This window comes from Myiozetetes cayanensis, unplaced genomic scaffold, assembly GCF_022539395.1.
Source record: "Myiozetetes cayanensis isolate MyiCay16 unplaced genomic scaffold, myiCay2020 scf401, whole genome shotgun sequence".
In the NCBI taxonomy this organism is placed as follows: Eukaryota; Metazoa; Chordata; class Aves; order Passeriformes; family Tyrannidae; genus Myiozetetes; species Myiozetetes cayanensis.
This window is the reverse complement of record NW_026087634.1, coordinates 21867-42861: the sequence shown is the minus strand read 5'-3', so window position 1 is coordinate 42861 and position 20995 is coordinate 21867. Positions and strand designations below refer to the sequence as shown.

Below are 20995 nucleotides of genomic sequence, written 5' to 3'. Positions count from 1 at the left end.
AATTTAAACCAAAAACAAAATTTAAAAACCCGAAAATCATTAAAAAAAGGAGAAAATCCGCTCTCTGAGCCAGCACCTCTGAAAATGATTTTTTAAAAAACTGGGTTCAAATTAACCTTTAAACCCCTGTAATTAATTGACCTTGAAAGCTGGAAGTGCCGAGTCCCCGTGCAGGGAGGTCAATTCATGGCATTTTTGGGGCAGGGAGGTCAATTAATGACATTTTTGGGGCAGGGAGGTCAATTCATGGCATTTTTGGGGCAGGGAGGTCAATTCATGGCATTTTTGGGGCAGGGAGGTCAATTCATGGCATTTTCGGGGCAGGGAGGTCAATTAATGACATTTTTGGGACAGGGAGGTCAATTCATGGCATTTTTGGGGCAGGGAGGTCAATTCATGGCATTTTTGGGGTCTTTTCCTCTCTCTCCCCCTCCAGGACGCCCTGTACGAGTTCCGCCTGGTGGCCTTGGCTGGCAGCTCCATCAGCGACCCCAGCAACGCCGTCAACATCTCCACGGCAGGTCAGGGACATGGGGGACACAGGGACAGGGACATGGGGACACAGGGACAGGGACATGGGGACATGGGGGGGACACAGGGGACACTGGGCTGGCAGCTCCATCAGCGACCCCAGCAACGCCGTCAACATCTCCACGGCAGGTCAGGGACATGGGGACATGGGGGGGACATGGGGACAGGGACATGGGGACATGGGGACAGGGACAGGGACACAGGGGACACGGGGACAGGGACAGGGACATGGGGACAGGGACAGGGACATGGGGACATGGGGACATGGGGACAGGGACATGGGGACAGGGACATGGGGACAGGGCTGGCAGCTCCATCAGCGACCCCAGCAACGCCGTCAACATCTCCACGGCAGGTCAGGGACATGGGGGGACACAGGGACACAGGGACACAGGGACAGGGACATGGGGACATGGGGACAGGGACATGGGGACATGGGGGGGACAGGGAGGGGACACAGGGGACAGGAGGGGACAGCAAGGGACACGGGGACAGGACAGGAGGGGACCCAGGGATACAATGGGGACAGGAGGTGACAGGAGGTGACAGGAGGGGGACCCAGGTGACAGGAGGGAACCCAGGTGACAGGGGGGGACAAGAGGTGGCCCAGGTGACAGGAGGTGACCCAGGTGACAGGAGGTGGCCCAGGTGACAGGGGGGGACAAGAGGTGGCCCAGGTGACAGGAGGTGACCCAGGGGACAAGAGGGGACAGGAGGTGGCCCAGGTGACAGGAGGTGGCCCAGGTGACAGGAGGTGACAGGAGGGGACAGGAGGTGGCCCAGGTGACAGGAGGTGGCCCAGGTGACAGGAGGGGACAAGAGGTGACCCAGGTGACAGGAGGGGACAGGAGGTGACCCAGGTGACAGGAGGGGACAGGAGGGAACCCAGGTGACAGGAGGGGACCCAGGTGACAGGAGGGAACCCAGGTGACAGGAGGGGACAAGAGGTGACCCAGGTGACAGGAGGTGACAGGAGGTGACCCAGGTGCCAGGAGGTGACAGGAGGTGGCCCAGGTGCCAGGAGGTGACAGGAGGGGACCCAGGTGACAGGAGGTGACCCAGGTGACAAGAGGGGACAGGAGGTGGCCCAGGTGACAGGAGGGGACAAGAGGTGACCCAGGTGACAGGAGGTGACAGGAGGGGACAGGAGGTGGCCCAGGTGACAGGAGGTGACCCAGGTGACAGGAGGGGACAGGAGGGGACAGGAGGTGACCCAGGTGACAGGAGGGGACAGGAGGGGACAGGAGGTGACCCAGGTGACAGGAGGGGACCCAGGTGACAGGAGGGGACCCAGGTGACAAGAGGGGACAGGAGGTGGCCCAGGTGACAGGAGGGGACAGGAGGGGACCCAGGTGACAGGAGGTGACCCCGGTGACAGGAGGTGACCCAGGTGACAAGAGGGGACAAGAGGTGACCCAGGTGACAGGAGGTGGCCCAGGTGACAGGAGGGGACAGGAGGGGACCAAGGTGACAAGAGGGGACAGGAGGTGACCCAGGTGACAGGAGGGGACCCAGGTGACAAGAGGGGACAGGAGGTGACCAAGGTGACAGGAGGGGACAGGAGGTGACCCAGGTGACAGGAGGTGACCCAGGTGACAGGAGGTGACCCAGGGGACAGGAGGGGACAGGAGGTGACCCAGGTGACAGGAGGTGACCCAGGGGACAGGAGGGGACAGGAAGTGACCCAGGTGCCAGGAGGTGACCCAGGTGGCAGGAATTGACTCAGGTGACAGGAGGGGACAAGAGGTGACCCAGGGGACAGGAGGGGACAAGAGGTGACCCAGGGGACAAGAGGTGACCCAGGTGACAAGAGGGGACAGGAGGTGACCCGGTGACAGGAGGGGACCCAGGGGACAGGAGGTGGCCCAGGGGACAGGAGGTGACTGAGGTGACAGGAGGGGACAGGAGGTGACCCAGGTGACAAGAGGTGACAGGAGGTGGCCCGGGGTCACAGCTCCCCTGGGGTGTTCCATCCATGTCCCTACACCAGTGGTGGCACCATTGGGGTCATCAATCCATGTCCCCACCCCAGTGATGGCACCATTGGGGTCACAGCCCCCCTGGGGCCATCAATCCATGTCCCTACACCAGTGGTGGCACCATTGGGGTCATCAATCCATGTCCCCACACCAGTGATGACACCATTGGGGGTCACAGCTCCCCTGGGGCCATCAATCCATGTCCCCACACCAGTGGTGGCACCATTGGGGGTCACAGCTCCCCTGGGACCATCAATCCATGTCCCCACACCAGTGGGTGCTGTGGTGACACCATTGGGGTCACAGCTCCCCTGGGGCCATCAATCCATGTCCCCCCACCAGTGGTGACACCTTTGGGGTGGTCAATCCGTGTCCCCACACCAGTGGTGACACCTTTGGGGCCATCAATCTGTGTCCCCCACCAGTGGTGCCACCACTGGGATGGTCAATCCATGTCCCCCCACCAGTGGTGGCTCCCCTGGGGCCATCAATCCATGTCCCCACACCAGTGGGTGCTGTTGTGGCACCATTGGGGTGGTCAATCCATGTCCCCACACCAGTGGTGGCACCATTGGGGTCATCAATCCATGTCCCCACACCAGTGGTGACACCTTTGGGGGTTCCCCCCACCAGTGATGACACCTTTGGGTGTCACACCCCCCCCGGGACGCTCAATCCTCCCCCCCCTCCCCGATGCCCGCGGTGCCCGCGGTGCCCGCGGTGCTGAGGGTCCATCCCCCGTCCCCCCCAGGCATGGAGGTGTACCCGTCCCGCACGCAGCTGCCGGAGCTGCTGCCGCAGCCGGTGCTGGCCGGGGTCATCGGCGGCATCTGCTTCCTCAGCGTGGCCGTCATCTTCAGCACCACGGCCGCCTGCGTCATGAACCGCCGGCGCGCCACGCGCGGCCGCAAGCGCCGACAAGGTAACCCCTGCATCCCCAGCCCGGAAAAATACCGGTGAGCCCGGAAAAATCCCGGAAAAATCCCGGTGATCCTGGCAAAATCCCGCAAAATCCCGGCCATCCCGGCAAAATCCCGGTGATCCCGGCCATCCCGCACCCCCCTGGATCCCCATCCCGGAAAAATCCTGGAAAATCCCGGTGAGCCCGGCAAAATCCCGGTGATCCCGGTAATCCTGGCAAAATCCCGGTGATCCCGGTGAGCCCGGCAAAATCCCGGCCATCCCGGCCATCCCGGCCAAATCCCAGTGATCCCGGTGATCCCAGCCAGATCCCGGTGATCCCGGCCATCCCGCACCCCCCTGGATCCCCATCCCGGCAAAATCCCGGCAAAATCCCGGTGATCCCGGTAAAATCCCGCTGATCCCGGTGAGCCCGGCAAAAATCCCGGCAAAATACCGGCCATCCTGGCCAAATCCCGGTGATCCCGGCAAAATCCCGGTGATCTCAGCAAAATCCCGGTGATCCCGGAGATCCTGGCAAAATCCCGGTGATCCTGGCCATCCCGCACCCCCCTGGATCCCCATCCTGGCAAAATCCCGGTGATCCCGGCAAAATCCCCGCAAAATCCCGGTGATCCCGGCAAAATCCTGGTGATCCCGGCAAAATCCCCGCAAAATCCCGGTGATCCCGGCAAAATCCTGGTGATCCCGGCAAAATCCCGGCAAAATCCCGGTGATCTCGGTGATCCCAGCAAAATCCTGGTGATCCCGGCCAGATCCCGGCAAAATCCCGGTGATCCTGGCAAAATCCCGGCAAAATCCCGGGGATCCCGGTAAAATCCCGGCAAAATCCCGGAGATCCCGGCAAAATCCCGGCAAAATCCCGGGGATCCCGGCAAAATCCCGGCCAGATCCCGGCAAAATCCCGGAGATCCCGGCAAAATCCCGGTGATCCCGGAGATCTTGGCCAGATCCCGGTGATCCCGGCAAAATCCTGGCAAAATCCCGGTGATCCCGGCAAAATCCCGGTAAAATCCCGGTGATCCCGGTAAAATCCCGGCAAAATCCCAGCAAAATCGTGGCAAAATCCCGGTGATCCCGGCCAAATCCCGGTGATCCCGGAAAAATCCCGGCCAAATCCCGGCGCTCCCGGGGGCAGGGGGTGCTCGAGGGGCCGGGTGGGAGGGAGGAGGGGAGGGAGGGAGGGACAGGGGGTGTGGTCACAGCTCACGGTCCCGCTCTGTGTGTGTTGTGATGACGTCCCCGTCGCCTTCCAGACCCGCCGCTCGTGTTCTCCCCCAGCAGGAAGCTGCCACCGCCGCAGTGAGTCGTGCCATGCTCCTTCCCTGTCACCCCTGTCCCCTCTGTGTCCTGCCAAGGTCATGCCATGATCCTTCCCTGTCACCCCTGCCACGGCCATGCCACCCTCCCTGTCACCCCTGCCATGGCCATGCCACCCTCCCTGTCACCTCTGTGTCCTGCCATGGTCGTGCCACGCTCCTTCAGTGTCACCCCTGCCATGGTCATGCCATGATCCTTCAGTGTCACCCCTGTCCCCTCTGTGTCCTGCCATGGCCATGCCACCCTCCCTGTCCCCTCTGTGTCCTGCCATGGCCATGCCATGCTCCTTCCCTGTCACCCCTGTCCCCTCTGTGTCCTGCCATGGCCATGCCACGCTCCTTCAGTGTCACCCCTGCCGTGGCCATGACACCCTCTCTGTCACCTCTGTGTCCTGCCACGGCCATGCCATGATCCTCCCTGTGCCACTCCTGATGTGCCACCCTCCCTGTCCCCTCTGTGTCTGCCACCCTCCCTGTTACCCCTGCCACAGCCATGCCACCCTCCCTGTCCCCTCTGTGTCCTGCCATGGCCATGCCACCCTCCCTGTCCCCTCTGTGTCCTGCCATGGTCATGCCACCCTCCCTGTCCCCTCTGTGTCCTGCCACCCTCCCTGTCACCCCTGCCATGGCCGTGTCACCCTCCCTGTCCCCTCTGTGTCCTGCCACCCTCCCTGTCACCCCTGCCATGGCCATGTCACCCTCCCTGTCACCCCTGCCATGGCCATGTCACCCTCCCTGTCCCCTCTGTGTCCTGCCATGGCCATGCCATGCTCCTTCCCTGTCACCCCTGTCCCCTCTGTGTCCTGCCATGGCCATGCCATGATCCTCCCTGTCCCCTCTGTGTCCTGCCATGGTCATGCCATGATCCTTCACTGTCACCCCTGTGCCCTCTGTGTCCTGCCATGGTCGTGCCATGATCCTTCAGTGTCATCCCTGTCCCCTGTGTCCTGCCATGGTCGTGCCATGATCCTTCAGTGTCACCCCTGTGCCCTCTGTGTCCTGCCATGGCCATGCCACCCTCCCTGTCCCCTCTGTGTCCTGCCATGGCCGTGCCATGATCCTTCAGTGTCACCCCTGTCCCCTCTGTGCCCTGCCATGGCCATGCCATGCTCCTTCAGTGTCACCCCTGCCATGGTCGTGCCACCCTCCCTGTCACCCCTGCCATGGCCATGTCACCCTACCTGTCCCCTCTGTGTCTTGCCATGGCCATGCCATGATCCTTCCCTGTCCTCTCTGTGTCGTGCCACTGTCATGCCATGATCCTCCCTGTCCCACTCCGGTCCTGCCACCCTCCCTGTCCCCTCTGTGTCATGCCACACTCCCTGTCACCTCTGTGTCCTGCCATGGCCATGCCACCCTCCCTGTCCCCTTTTGTGTCGTGCCACCCTCCCTGTCACCCTCTGGGTCGTGCCACCCTCCCTGTCACCCTCTGGGTCGTGCCACACTCCCTGTCACCCCTGCCATGGCCATGCCACCCTCCCTGTCCCCTCTGTGTCGTGCCATGGCCATGCCATGCTCCTTCAGTGTCACCCCTGCTGTGGCCATGACACCCTCCCTGTCCCCTCTGTGTCCTGCCACGCCACGCTCCCTCCCTGTCCCACTTGTCCTGGCACACTGCCTGTCCTGCCACCCCATGGCCACACTCCCATGCCCATCCCACTCCTGACCATACCACACTCCTGACCATGCCACACTCCCCATCCCACCCCATCCCACTGCCTCCCATCCCACTGCCTCCCATCCCACTCCCATCCCATCCCATCCCATCCCATCCCATCCCCATCCCATCCCATCCCATCCCATCCCATCCCATGCCATCCCATCCCATCCCATCCCATCCCATCCCATCCCATCCCATCCCATCCCATCCCATCCCATCCATCCCATCCCATCCCATCCATCCCATCCCCATCCCATCCCATCCCATCCCATCCCACATCCCATCCCATCCCATCCCATCCCACCCCATCCCATCAATCCCATCAATCCCATCCCATCCCATCCCATCCTATCCCATCCCATCCCATCCCATCCCATCCCATCCCATCCCATCCCATCCCATCAATCCCATCCCATCCCATCCCCATCCCATCCCATCCATCCCATCCCATCCCATCCATCATCCCATCCATCCCATCCATCCCATCCCATCCCATCCCATCCCATCCATCCCATCCCATCCCATCCCATCCCATCCCATCCATCCCATCCCATCCCATCCCATCCCATCCATCCATCCCATCCCATCCCATCCCATCCCATCCCATCCATCATCCCATCCCATCCATCCATCCCATCCCATCCATCCATCCCATCCCATCCCATCCATCCCATCCCATCCCATCCCATCCCATCCCATCCATCCCATCCCATCCCATCCATCCCATCCCATCCATCCCATCCCATCCCATCCCATCCCATCCCATCCCATCCCATCCCATCCCATCCATCCCATCCCATCCCATCCCATCCCATCCCATCCATCCCATCCCATCCCATCCCATCCCATCAATCCCATCCCATCCCATCCCATCCCATCCCATCCCATCCCATCCCATCCCATCCCATCCCATCCCATCCCATCCCATCCCATCAATCCCATCCCATCCCATCCCATCCCATCAATCCCATCCCATCCCATCCCATCCCATCCCACTGCCCTCCCCATGATTCACCTACCACTGGCTGGGAGCACAGGGACAGCTTGGGGACATCTTAGGGACAGTTTAGGGGACATCTTGGGGACAGCTTAGGGACAGCCTGGGGACAACCTGGGGACAGCTTGGGGACAGCCTGGGGACATCTTGGGGACAGCTTGGGGACATCTTGGGGACAGCCTGGGGACAGCTTGGGGACAGCTTGGGGACATCTTGGGGACAACTTAGGGACATCTTGGGGACAGCTTGGGGACAGCCTGGGGACAGCCTGGGGACAGCTTAGGGACAGCCTGGGGACAGCCTTGGGGACAGCTTGGGGACAGCTTGGGGACAGCCTGGCGACAGTTTAGGGACAGCTTGGGGACATCTTGGGGACAGCTTGGGGACAGTTTAGGGACAACTTGGGGACAACTTGGGGACAGCTTAGGGACAACTTGGAGACAACTTAGGGACATCTTGGGGACAGTTTAGGGACAACCTGGGGACAGCTTGGGGACATCTTGGGGACATCTTGGGGACAGCTTAGGGACAGCTTGGGGACAACCTGGGGACAGCTTGGGGACATCCTGGGGACACCCCCAGCCCTACCCAAGGCCATTATGACCGGTGTTCTGGGTGTCAGCCAGGACACTCCTGCGGGACATTTTGGCCTCGGGGACAGATTAGGGACATCTTGGGGAATCTAGGCGCGGGATAGGAGGACAGCATGGGGACAGCATCGGTGTGACATCTTGGGGTTACAAGCAGGGACAGCTAGGGACAACTTGGTGGGCATCGTGGGGACAGTTTAGGGACAAAGCTCTGAGGTGGGGACATCTTGAAGGGCACAGCATCGGGACAGCTTGGGGACAGCTAGGGGACACAAAGCAATCTGGGGACAGCTTGGGGACAGCTTGGGGACAGCTTGGGGACACTAAAGAAGCTGACACAAGGCCATCGTGCGCGGGGCAAGCGGTGGTGTCTGGGGTGTGGGCACACAAGAACCTGCCCACAGGGGCATTTTTGGCCTCGGGGGTGGGGACACAAAAAAGGACACAAAGCAATCGGCGCGGGGGGAAGGGGGGGACACAAAGAAGGGCACAAAGCAATCGGTGTGGGGTGTGGGGGACACAAAGAAGGGCACAAAGCAATCGGTGTGGGGTGGGGGGACACAAAGAAGGGCACAAAGCAATCCGGTGTGGGGTGGGGGACACAAGAAGGGCACAAGCAGTCGGCGCGTGGGGTGGGGGACACAGAAGGGCACAGCAATCGGCGCGGGGAAAGGGTGGGGTGGGGTGGGGTGGGGACACAAAGAAGGGCACAAAGCAATCGGCGTCGGGGAAGGGGGTGGTGTGGGGTGTGGGGACTACAAAGAAGGGCACAAAGCAATCGGCGTGGGGTGTGGGGGACACAAGAAGGGGACAAAGCAATCGGCGCGGGGAGTGGGGGGACACAAGAAGGGCACAAAGCAATCAGTGTGGGGGTGGGGGACACAAAGAAGGGCACAAAGCAATCGGTGTGGGGTGGGGGGGACACAAAGAAGGGCACAAAGCAATCGGTGTGGGGTGTGGGGGACACAAAGAAGGGCACAAAGCAATCGGGGTGGGGTGTGGGGTGGGGACACAAAGAAGGGCACAAAGCAATCCAGGGTGGGGTGTGGGGTGGGGACACAAGAAGGCACAAAGCAATCGGTGTGGGTGTGGGGGCACAAAGAAGGGCACAAAGCAATCGGCGCGGGGAAGGGGGACACAAAGAAGGGCACAAAGCAATCGGCGCGGGGTGGGGGGACACAAGAAGGGCACAAAGCAATCGGTGTGGGGTGGGGACACAAAGAAGGGCACAAAGCAATCGGTGTGGGGTGTGAGGTGGAGGACACAAAGAAGGGCACAAAGCAATCGGTGTGGGGTGGGGTGGGGGACACAAAGAAGGACACAAAGCAATCGGTGTGGGGTGGGGGAGACACAAAGAAGGGCACAAAGCTAATCGGTGTGGGGTGTGGGGTGGGGGACACAAAGAAAGGACACAAAGCAATCGGTGTGGGGTGGGGGGACACAAGAAGGGCACAAAGCAATCGGTGTGGGGTGTGGGGTGGGGGACACAAGAAGGGCACAAAGCAATCGGTGTGGGGTGTGGGGGGCACAAAGAGGGCACAAAGCAATCGGCGCAGGGGAAGGGGGGACACAAAGAAGGGCACAAAGCAATCGGCGCGGGGTGGGGGGACACAAAGAAGGGCACAAAGCAATCGGTGTGGGGTGTGGGGACACAAGAAGGGCACAAAGCAATCGGTGTGGGGTGGGGGGACACAAAAGAAGGGCACAAAGCAATCGGTGTGGGGTGGGGGGACACAAAGAAGGGCACAAAGCAATCGGTGTGGGGTGTGGGGGACAAAGAAGGGCACAAAGCAATCGGTGTGGGGGTGGGGGGACACAAGAGGGCACAAGCAATCGGTGTGGGTGGGGGGACACAAAGAAGGGCACAAAGCAATCGGTGTGGGGTGGGAGGACACAAAGAAGGGCACAAAGCAATCGGCGCGAGGGGAAGGGGTGGTGTGGGGTGTGGGGGGACACAAGAAGGGGACAAAGCAATCGGCGCGGGGTGGAGGACACAAAGAAGGGCACAAAGCAATCGGCGCGGGGGGAAGGGGGTGTCGGGCGTGTCCCCCGGCTGTCCCCCCGGCTCTGTCCCTTATTTGTGTGCGTGTTTTTGTCCCCTCCCAGCCCTCCCGGCAGCCCCGCGAAGCTGAAGCCGCAACCCTCGCCGTGCCAGAGCCTGCAGCGGGCGCTGCTTTGGGGCGAGAAGGCGGGCACCAGCCTGGGGCTCAGCATCGCCGCCGGTGCCCCCTTCCCGGCCTGCCAGAGCCCCCCGGGCCCGGAGCTGCTGCCCCTCGAGCGGATCCGCCGCGGCCCCGATGGTCGCTTCGTGCTGGAGAGAGACCCCTCCCCTCAACCCGCGGAGGAGCCCCCTGAGGAGGAGGATGATGAGGATGATGAGGAGGAGGAGGAGCCCGTGTGGCGCAGGGGGGTCTCGCTGCGCCCCCACCCCACGGGGCAGCCCCGCCGAGCCGGCGACCACCGGCACGGGCGTTATTTCGGCTACGGGGGGAGCAACAACAGCAGCAGCCCCGTGGTTGAGGAGGGGGCCGGCTCCTTGTGCATCATCGACGTGAGCCCTGTGCCCACCACCACCAGCACCACCACCAGCACCACCATCCTGCCTTACAGCCCCGCCCGGGAGCCCCCCGAGCCCCCCCCGGCCATCAGCGGGATCCTGCAGTACCTCAGCCTGCCCTTCTTCAAGGAGATGTGCGTGGACGGCGAGTGGCCCCCCCAGGACGAGGAGGAGGAGGACGAGGAGGAAGAGCCCGGGGACCCCGCGCTGGCGACCCCCTCACCTCCCACCGCCAGCCCCCGCCCGCGCCGTGCCCGGACTGCATCGACACGAGTGCCAACGCCCCCTCCACCACCACCCTCCTGCAGCCCCCTGCTGCCCCGGGACCCTCAAGGCGTCGCTGCCCGGCTCGCCCGCCTGGCCCCTGCTGCGCCCCCCTCGGACTGAGCCCCCTCCCCCCGAGAAGGTGCCTCGGGGCAGCCTGACCAGCCAGAGCAGCGGCCGAGGCAGCGGATCCTTCCTGAGACCCCCCTCGCTCGCCCCGGCCCTGGGGGGCACCTTCCTGGGCATGGCCAAGAGGTGAGAGCTGGGGAAGGCTGGAGGGTCTCTTCTGGCACCCATTCTTGGGGTCTCACTCCTTGGGGTCTCTCCTGACACCCATCCTTGGGGTCTCAGTCCTTGGGGTCTCTCCTGATGCCCACCCCGGGGGTCTCACTCCTTGGGGTCTCTTCTGGCACCCATCCTTGGGGTCTCACTCCTTGGGGTCTCTCCTGGCACCCATCCTTGGGGTCTCACTCCTTGGGGTCTCTCCTGATGCCCACCCCGGGGGTCTCACTCCTTGGGGTCTCTCCTGACACCCATCCTTGGGGTCTCACTCCTTGGGGTCTCTCCTGACACCCATCCTTGGGGTCTCACTCCTTGGGGTCTCTTCTAATGCCCACCCCAGGGGTCTCACACCTTCCCCGGGGGTCTCTCCTGACAGCCACCTCGGGGGTCTCACACCCATCCCTGGGGTCTCAGTCCTTGGGGTCTCTCCTGATGCCCACCCCGGGGGTCTCACACCCATCCCTGGGGTCTCACTCCTTGTGGTGTCTCCTGATGCCCACCCCGGGGTCTCACACCTTCCCCGGGGGTCTCACACCCACCCTGGGGTCTCACTCCTTGGGGTCTCTCTGATGCCCACCCTGGGGTCTCACCCCTCCCGGGTGCCTCACCCCCACCCCGGGGTCTCACACCCACCCAGGGGTTTCACACCCACCCTGGGGTCTCACACCACCTCGGGTGCCTCCCCCACCCCGGGTGCCTCAGCCCCACCCGGGGTCTCACACCCACCCTGGGGGTCTCACACCCACCCTGGCGGTCTCACTCCTTGGGGTGTCTCCTAATGCCCACCCCGGGGGTCTCACACCCATCCCGGGGGTCTCACACCCATTCCTGGGGTCTCACTCCTTGGGGTCTCTCCTGATGCCCACCCCGGGTGCCTCAGCCCCACCCCGGGGTCTCACACCCATTCCTGGGGTCTCACTCCTTGGGGTCTCTCCTGATGCCCACTCCGGGGTCTCACCCTCTCCCCAGGTGCCTCCCTAGCCCGGGGGTCTCACTCCTTGGGGTCTCTCCTGATGCCCACCCCGGGGGTCTCACCCCCTCCCCGGGTGCCTCCCCCCCACCCCGGGTGCCTCAGCCCCACCCCGGGGGTCTCACACCCACCCTGGTGGTCTCACCCCCATCCCTGGGGTGTCACCCCCACCCTGAGGGTCTCACCCCTCGTGGCCTCGCCCCTCTCCCCACCCTCCCCCCAGGAGAAACCCCTCCGTGGACGAGAATTACAGTGGGACGCGGAGTTCTCTCTCGAGTCGGAGCTGCTGGAGGAGCTGCAGCTTTACCGGGGCGACCCCGCCCTGCCCGCGACCCCCGCCCTGCCCGCGACCCCCGCCCGGCCCGGCTCCTCCTCCTCCTCCTCCTCCTCCACCATCACCACCATCACCACCATCACCAGCACCCCCACCCCCTGCGGGACCTCCAACCGCCCCCTCCCGTGAGTGCCGCCCCCGCGCCCCCACCCGTGCTTTGCCCACCCCCCGCCCCGTGGGTCGCGGCAGTGGGCCGGACCCTGCGTGTCTCCCGCAGAGCCCCCGTGAGGTCGCTGTCGGCGTTGGGACGCCCCTCCTCCTCCTCCTCCTCCCCACAGAGCGACCCCCGAGGGGCTCAGGCGCGAGGAGGGTCCAGTCTCAGGTGGGCGCCCGTGGGTGCCGCTCGGAGCGCTTCGAGGTGGCCACGCTGCTCTAAAGGGACCCCCACTCAGGACCACCCCACGGCTCAGGGGTGAAGGGATTTGGGGGTGGGGAATAAGAGAGTGAGAGCAGCTCTGGCTCGCGTGGGGTGGGCGTGGAGGGGACACGCAAAGACACCCCAAGCCCACCCCCACCCCCACGCAAGGGTCTTGTCACTCCTGGCCTTAAATTTGCCCCTCGTGGTACCCCCAAACTTGTCAGTGACCCCCTTTTCTGACACCCCCAATCTTCTCAGTGCCCCCACCCTTCTTGAGTACCCCCAATCTTCTCAGTGCCCCTCACCCTTTTCTGACACCCCCAATCTTCTCAGTGCCCCCACCCTTCTCTGGTACCCCCAATCTTCTCAGTGCCCCCAACCCTTTCTGACACCCCCAATCTTCTCAGTGCCCCCAACTCTTCTGACACCCCCAATCTTCTCAGTGCCCCCACCCTTTTCTGACACCCCCAATCTTCTCAGTGCCCCCACCCTTTTCTGGTACCCCCAATCTTCTCAGTGCCCCCAACTCTATTGACACCCCCAATCTTCTCAGTGCCCCCACCCTTTCTGACACCCCCAATCTTCTCAGTGCCCCCATCTGGTACCCCCAATCTTCTCAGTGCCCCCACCCTTCTTGGCACCCCCAAACTTCTCAGTGCCCCCACCCTTTCTGACACCTCCCAATCTTCTCAGTGCCCCCACCCTTTCTGGCACCCCCAAACTTCTCAGTGCCCCCACCCTTTTCTGACACCCCAATCTTCTCAGTGCCCCACCCTTTCAGCACCCCAAAGTCTCAGTGCCCCACCTTCCTGACACCCCCAATCTTCTCAGTGCCCCCACCCTTCTTGATACCCCCAATCTTCTCAGTGCCCCCACCCTTCTTGATACCCCCAATCTTCTCAGTGCCCCCACCCCATTTCTGACACCCCCAATCTTCTCAGTGCCCCCCACCCTTCTTGGTACCCCTCAAACTTCTCAGTGCCCCCACCCTTTCTGACACCCCCAAACTTCTCAGTGCCCCCACCCCTTTCTGGTACCCCCAATCTTCTCAGTGCCCCCACCCTTGATACCCCAATCTTCTCAGTGCACCTCTTCCTGACACCCCAATCTTCTCAGTGCCCCCCACCCTTCTTGGTACCCCCAATCTTCTCAGTGCCCCCACCCTTCTTGGTACCCCCAATCTTCTCAGTGCCCCCACACCCTTCTCTGACACCCCCAAACTTCTCAGTGCCCCCACCCTTCTTGGCACCCCCAATCTTCTCAGTGCCCCCCCTCTTCCTGACACCCCCAATCTTCTCAGTGCCCCCACCCTTTTCTGACACCCCCAATCTTCTCAGTGCCCCCACCCTTCTTGCACCCTAATCTTCTCAGTGCCCCCAACTCTTCTGACACCCCCAATCTTCTCAGTGCCCCCACTTCTTGTACCCCCAGTCTCTTACCTCTGACACCCCCAATCTTCTCAGTGCCCCACCCTTTCTGACACCCCCAATCTTCTCAGTGCCCCCACCCTTCTTGGTACCCCCAATCTTCTCAGTGCCCCACTCTTCTGACCCCCAATCTTCTCAGTGCCCCCACCCTTCTTGGTACCCCCAAACTTCTCAGTGCCCCCACCCTTCTCTGGCACCCCCAAACTTCTCAGTGCCCCCACCCTTTCTGACACCCCCCAATCTTCTCAGTGCCTCCACCCTTCCTGACCCTCAATCTTCTCAGTGCCTCACTTCTTGGTGCCCCCAATCTTCTCAGTGCCCCCACCCTTCTGGTACCCCCAATCTTCTCAGTGCCCCCACCCTTCCTGACACCCCCAATCTTCTCAGTGCCCCCACCCTTCTTGGCACCCCCAAACTTCTCAGTGCCCCCACCCTTCCTGACCCCCCCAATCTTCTCAGTGCTCCCACCTTCTTGGTACCCCCAATCTTCTCAGTGCCCCCACACCTTTCTGACACCCCCAAACTTCTCAGTGCCCCCACCCCTTCTGACACCCCAATCTTCTCAGTGCCCCCACCCTTCTTGGTACCCCCAATCTTCTCAGTGCCCCCAACTCTTCCTGGCCCCCAATCTTCTCAATTCTTCCTGACACCCCCAATCTTCTCAGTGCTCCACCCTGCTTGTACCCCCAAACTTCTCAGTGCCCCCAACTCTTTCTGACAACCCCCAAGGCTTCTCAGTGCCCCACCCTTCTTGGTACCCCCAAACTTCTCAGTTGCTTCCCCCTCTTCTGACACCCCCAATCTTCTCAGTGCCCCCACCTTCTTGGTAGCCCCAATCTTTCGGTGCCCCACACTTGCTTTGACCCCTTCTCAGTTGCCCCACCCTCTTCCTGACACCCCCAATCTTCTCAGTGCCCCCACCCTTCTGACCCCCAATCTTCTCAGTGCCCCACCCTTTTCTGACACCCTCAAACTTCTCAGTGCCCCCACCCTTTCTGACGCCCCCAAACTTCTCAGTGTCCCCACCCTTCCTGACACCCCCAAACTTCTCAGTGCCCCCACCCTTCCTGACACCCCCAATCTTCTCAGTGCCCTACCTCTGGTGCCCCCCAATTTCTCAGTGCTTACCCTTCTGACACCCCCAATCTTCTCAGTGCCCCCCACCCTTTCTGACACCCCCAATCTTCTCAGTGCCCCCACACTCTTCTTCTGTGCCCCCACCTTCTGACCCCAATCTTCTCAGTGCTCCCACCTCTTGGTACCCCCAATCTTCTCAGTGCCCCCACCCTTTCTGGTACCCCCAAACTTCTCAGTGCCCCCACCCTTCTCTGACACCCCCCAATCTTCTCAGTGCCCCCACCCTTCCTGGCACCCCCAATCTTCTCAGTGCCCCCACCCTTCTTGGTACCCCCAATCTTCTCAGTGCCCCCACCCTTCTGACCCCCAATCTTCTCAGTGTACTTTCTGACCCCCCAATCTTCTCAGTGCCCCCCACCCTTTTCTGGCACCCCCAATCTTCTCAGTGCCCCCACCCTTCTTGGTACCCCCAATCTTCTCAGTGCCCCCACCCTTCTTGGTACCCCCAATCTTCTCAGTGCCCCCCACCCTTTTCTGACACCCCCCCAATCTTCTCAGTGCCCCCACCCTTCTTGGTACCCCCAATCTTCTCAGTGCCCCCACCCTTTCTGATACCCCCAATCTTCTCAGTGCCCCCACCCTTTCTGGTACCCCCAATCTTCTCAGTGCCCCCACCCTTCTTGGCACCCCCCAATCTTCTCAGTGCCCCACCCTTCCTGGTACCCCCAATCTTCTCAGTGCCCCCACCCTTTCTGACACCCCCCAATCTTCTCAGTGCCCCCCACCCTTCCTGGCACCCCCAATCTTCTCAGTGCCCCCACCCCTTTCTGACACCCCAATCTTCTCAAGCTCCTACCTTCTGGCACCCCAGTCTCCTCCAGTGTCCCCTCTTCTGACCCTCCCAATGCTTTTATAATGTAACCCAGTCTTCTCGTTCACTTCATGCCTATTCTGACCCCCAATCTTCTCGGTGCCCCACCAGCACTGCTGGCGCCCCAGTCTTCTCGGGTGCTTCACCCGCCTGTCCTGATTTCTCGTGTGCCCATTTCTGATACTCACAGTCTTAGCCCCGCAGGCTTCCCTGGTTTCCGTGTCACCCCCTCTTGGTGCCCCCAACTTCTCATTGTCTCCCACCCTTTCTGGCCCTAACCTTCTGAGTGCCCCCCACCATCTGATACCCCCAATCTTCTCGGGTGCCCCCACTCTGTCTGTGCCCCCAATCTTCTCAGTGCCCACCCTTTCTGATACCCCCAAGCTTCTCAATTGCCCCAGCTCTTCTACCTAGTCTTCTCAGTTGCCCCTTCTTAGTACCCCCAATGTCAATTTTTACATACACCAATCTTCTCAGTTGCCCCACCCGCAGCTCCCAAGGTCTTCTCAGTGCTCCCCTTCTGTGTCCCCCCAGGTGCTGTCCTCGTTTTCCAGTCCCCATTCAACGTGCCCCCCTATTGTGGCACTCCCCGTGTCCATCTTCTCCTTGGTCCCAATTTTGTCCAGCCTCTCCCTCTCAATTCCCCCTCCCCAATTTTGTTCCCAGCGACTCACATTCCCCTCCCCCAATTTTGTGCCCCCCCTCCTCCCAATTTTCTCCCTCCCCAATTTTGTTGTCCCAGCCCTGCCCCCTCCCCAATTTCCCCACTCCCAATTTTGTGCCCACCCCCCTCCCCAATTTTCCCCCTCTGTTTTGTGCAGCCCCTCCCCCTCCCAATTTCCCTCCCCCAATTTCTATCCCACTCGCCTTTGATTCTGTCCCTCTCATGCTGTCCCCCAGATTCCGCTGTGTCCCCCTTTCCCGTTTTTGGGGGGCGTGGCCCGCGTTCCTCATGCCCTAATTTGGTCATACCGAGGGATCGCGTCACGCGTGGGCGGGGCCAGACGGGGGTGACGTCACCGCCGGGCCGGGGTCGCGCTGGAGCTCGGGAGGGGGTCACGTCGGGTCGCGAGCCCCTTCCGTGTCACCTCCTGTGTCCCACTCGTGTCCCACCCTGTGTCACCCCCTCGTGTCACCCCCGTGTCCCCCCGGGGTCCCACTCGTGTCCCACTTGTGTGCCACCCCTCGTGTCACCCCGTGTCCCCCCGGGGTCCCACCCGTGTCACACCCCCTGTGTCACCCCCCTGTGTCCCCCCCGTGTCCCCCCGGGGTCCCACTCATGTGTCACCCTCTGTGTCACCCCTCAGTGTCACCCTTGGGGTCCCACTCGTGTCCCTACCCGTGTCACCCCCTCGTGTCCCCCGGAGTCCCACTCGTGTCCCACTCGTGTGTCACCCCCTCGTGTCACCCCTGGGGTCCCACTCGTGTCCTACCCCCTGTGTCACCCTCTCGTGTCCCCCCGGGGTCCCACTCGTGTCCCACCCCCTGTGTCACCCCCTGTGTCCCACCCGTGTCCCCCGAGGTCCTGCCGTGTCCCCCGTGTCCCCCAGGGTCCCACTCGTGTCCACCCGTGTGTCACCCCTCTGTCACCCCGTGTCCCCCCGGGGTCCCACTCGTGTCCCCCGGGTCCCACCCGTGTCCCACCTCGTGTCACCCCCGTGTCCCCAGGGTCCACTCGTGTCCCACCCCTGTGTCACCCCTCGTGTCACCCCGTGTCCCCACGGGGTCCCCTCGTGTCCACACCCTGTGTCACCCCTCGTGTCACCTCCGTGTCCCTCCGGGTCCCACTCGTGTCCCACCCCTGTGTCACCCCCTCGTGTCCCCCGTGTCCCCCAAGGTCCTGCCGTGTCCCCCGTGTCCCCGAGGGTCCCACTCGTGTCCCACCCCCTTCCCTGCCCCCGTGTCACCTCGTGTCCCCTGGGCCACCTCCCCCCACGTCACCAAACCCCCAAAATCCCCGTTGGGGAGGGCGCAAAACCCAGAGGGGAGGGGCACAGTGACAAGGAGGCGACAACACCCCCGTGTCACCCACGGAGAGGCGTGGGGGGGCACGACAGTGGCACCTCCGGGAGTGTTGCAACGACATTGGGGGTGATAGCGACATTGGGGGTGACCAGCGACACTGGGGGTGACAGCGACATGTGGGGGTGACAGCGACACTGGGGGTGACAGCGACACAGGGGGTGACAGCGACACGGGGGTGACAACGACTACGGGGGTGACAGCGTGACACGAGGGGGTGACCGCAGACACGAGGGGGTGACAGCGACACGGGGGTGACCAGGGACATTGGGGGGTGACAGCGACACTGAGGGGGTGACAGCGACACGAGGGGTGACAGCGACACTCGGGGGTGACAGCGACACGGGGGTGACAGCGACACTGGGGGTGACAGCGACACTGGGGGTGACAGCGACACTCAGGGGGTGACAGCGACGCTGGGGGTGACAGCGACACTCGGGGGTGACAGCGACACGGGGGGTGACAGCGACACTCGGGGGGTGACAGCGACACGGGGGGTGACAGCGACACGGGGGTGGCAGCGACACTCAGGGGGTGACAGCGACACGGGAGGTGACAGCGACACGGGGGTGACAGCAACATTGGGGGTGACAGCGACACACGGGGGTGACAGCGACACTGGGGGGTGACAGCGACACTGGAGGTGACAGCGACACTCGGGGGTGACAGCGACACGGGGGTGACAACGACACGGGGGTGACAGCGACACTCGGGGGGTGGCAGCGACACGGGGGTGACAGCGACACGGGAGGTGGCAGCGACACGGGGGTGGCAGCGACACTCGGGGGGTGACAGCGACACGGGGGTGACAGCGACACGGGGGGTGACAGCGACACTCGGGGGTGACGAGCGACATTGGGGAGTGACAGCGACACGGAGGTGACAGCGACATTGGGGGTGGCAGCGACACTGGGGGTGACAGCGACACTGGGGTGACAGCGACACTGGGGGTGACAGCGACACGGGGGTGACAGCGACATTGGGGGTGACAGCGACACAGGGGAGTGACAGCGACATTGGGGGGTGACAGCGACACGGGGGTGACAGCGACACGGGGGTGACAGCGACATTGGGGGTGACAGCGACACACGGGGGGTGACAGCAACATTGGGGGTGACAGCGACACTGGGGGTGACAGCGACACTGGGGAGAGTGACAGCGACATTGAGAGGTGACAGCGACACGGGGGGTGACAGCGACACTCGGGGGGTGACAGCGACACTCGGGGAGTGACAGCGACACGGGGGGTGACAGCGACACTGGGGGTGACAGCGACACGGGGGTGACAGCGACACTCGGGGGGTGACAGCGACATTGGGGGTGACAGCGACACGGGGGGTGACAGCGACATTGGGGGCGACAGCGACACTCGGGGGTGACAGCGACATTGGGGGTGACAGCGACACGGGGTGACAGCGACACGAGGGGGTGACAGCGACACGGGGGGTGACAGCGACACTCGGGGGTGACAGCGACACGGGGGGTGACAGCGACATTGGGGGGTGACAGCGACACTGGGGAGTGACAGCGACACGGGGGGTGACAGCGACATTGGGGGTGGCAGCGACATTGGGGGTGACAGCACACTCGGGGGTGACAGCGACATTGGGGGTGACAGCGACATTGGGGGTGACAGCGACACTCGGGGGTGACAGCGACATTGGGGGGTGACAGCTGACATTGGGGGTGACAGCGACACTGGGGGTGACAGCGACATTGGGGGTGACAGCGACACGAGGGGGTGACAGCGACACTCGGGGGTGACAGCGACATTGGGGGGTGACAGCGACACGGGGGGTGACAGCGACACTCGGGGGGTGACAGTGACATTGGGGGTGACAGTGACACGGGGGTGACAACGACACGGGAGGGGTGACAGCGACACGGGGGTGACAGCGACACGGGGGTGACAGCGACACTGGGGGGTGACAGCGACACTGGGGGTGACAGCGACACGAGGGGGGGTGACAGCGACACTGGGGGGTGACAGCGACAGGGGGTGACAGCGACACTGGGGGTGACAACGACACGGGGGGTGACAGCGGCACTGGGGGTGGCAGCGACACTCGGGGGTGACAGCGACACTCGGGGGTGACAGCGACACTGGGGGTGACAGCGACATTGGGGGTGACAGCGACATTGGGGGTGACAGCGACACTCGGGGGGTGACAGCGACACTCGGGGGTGACAGCGACATTGGGGGTGACAGCGACACGGGGGGTGACAGCGACACGGGGGTGGCAGCGACACGGGGGAGTGACAGCGACACGGGGGTGGCCCCGAGCCTTTGTTTGTTGTTTTGGTGACGTTTCCCGGGAAACGGGAGCGGTGCCAGCGCCACCCGCTGTCCCCTCCCGGCGACACCGGCGACAATGCTGAGGTCACCCCCTCCCCCCCAGAGCTGTCCCCGTGTCGCCAGAGCCAGGCCACTGCCACCACCACAGCTCCCATGTCCCACTGCCACCACTGCCAGCTGTCCCCCTGTCACCACAGTGTCCCCCTGTCACCACTGCCACTGTCCCCATCACCAGACACTGTCCCCCTGTCACCACAGTGTCCCCCTGTCACCACTGCCACTGTCCCCATCACCAGACACTGTCCCCATCACCAGACACTGTCCCCCTGTCACCACAGTGTCCCCTGCCACCACACTGTCCCCTTGTCATCACAGTGTCCCCTGCCACCACAGTGTCCCCTGTCACCACAGTGTCCTCATGCCACCACTGACACTGTCCCCTGTCACCACAGTGTCCCCTGTCACCACAGTGTCCCCCTGTCACCACAGTGTCCTCATGCCACCACTGCCACTGTCCCCCTCACCAGACACTGTCCCCCT

At 63.0% G+C, this 20995-nt stretch overlaps 1 protein-coding gene across 1 annotated transcript in view; it reads left to right on the top strand.

Annotated features, from left to right (window-relative positions):
* Positions 1-234: 234 nt before the first annotated feature.
* LOC126647756 (uncharacterized) overlaps positions 235-20995 on the top strand; it is a gene marked incomplete at its 5' end in the record, with an annotated part of 25373 nt that continues 4612 nt past the window's right edge. Inside the window, 10 exon segments of the mRNA XM_050330284.1 lie at positions 235-298; positions 359-521; positions 3262-3432; positions 4688-4733; positions 10104-10758; positions 10791-10875; positions 10878-11073; positions 12294-12319; positions 12322-12529; positions 12622-12736. Of these exon segments, the coding sequence (XP_050186241.1) occupies positions 235-298; positions 359-521; positions 3262-3432; positions 4688-4733; positions 10104-10758; positions 10791-10875; positions 10878-11073; positions 12294-12319; positions 12322-12529; positions 12622-12736 (1729 nt within the window).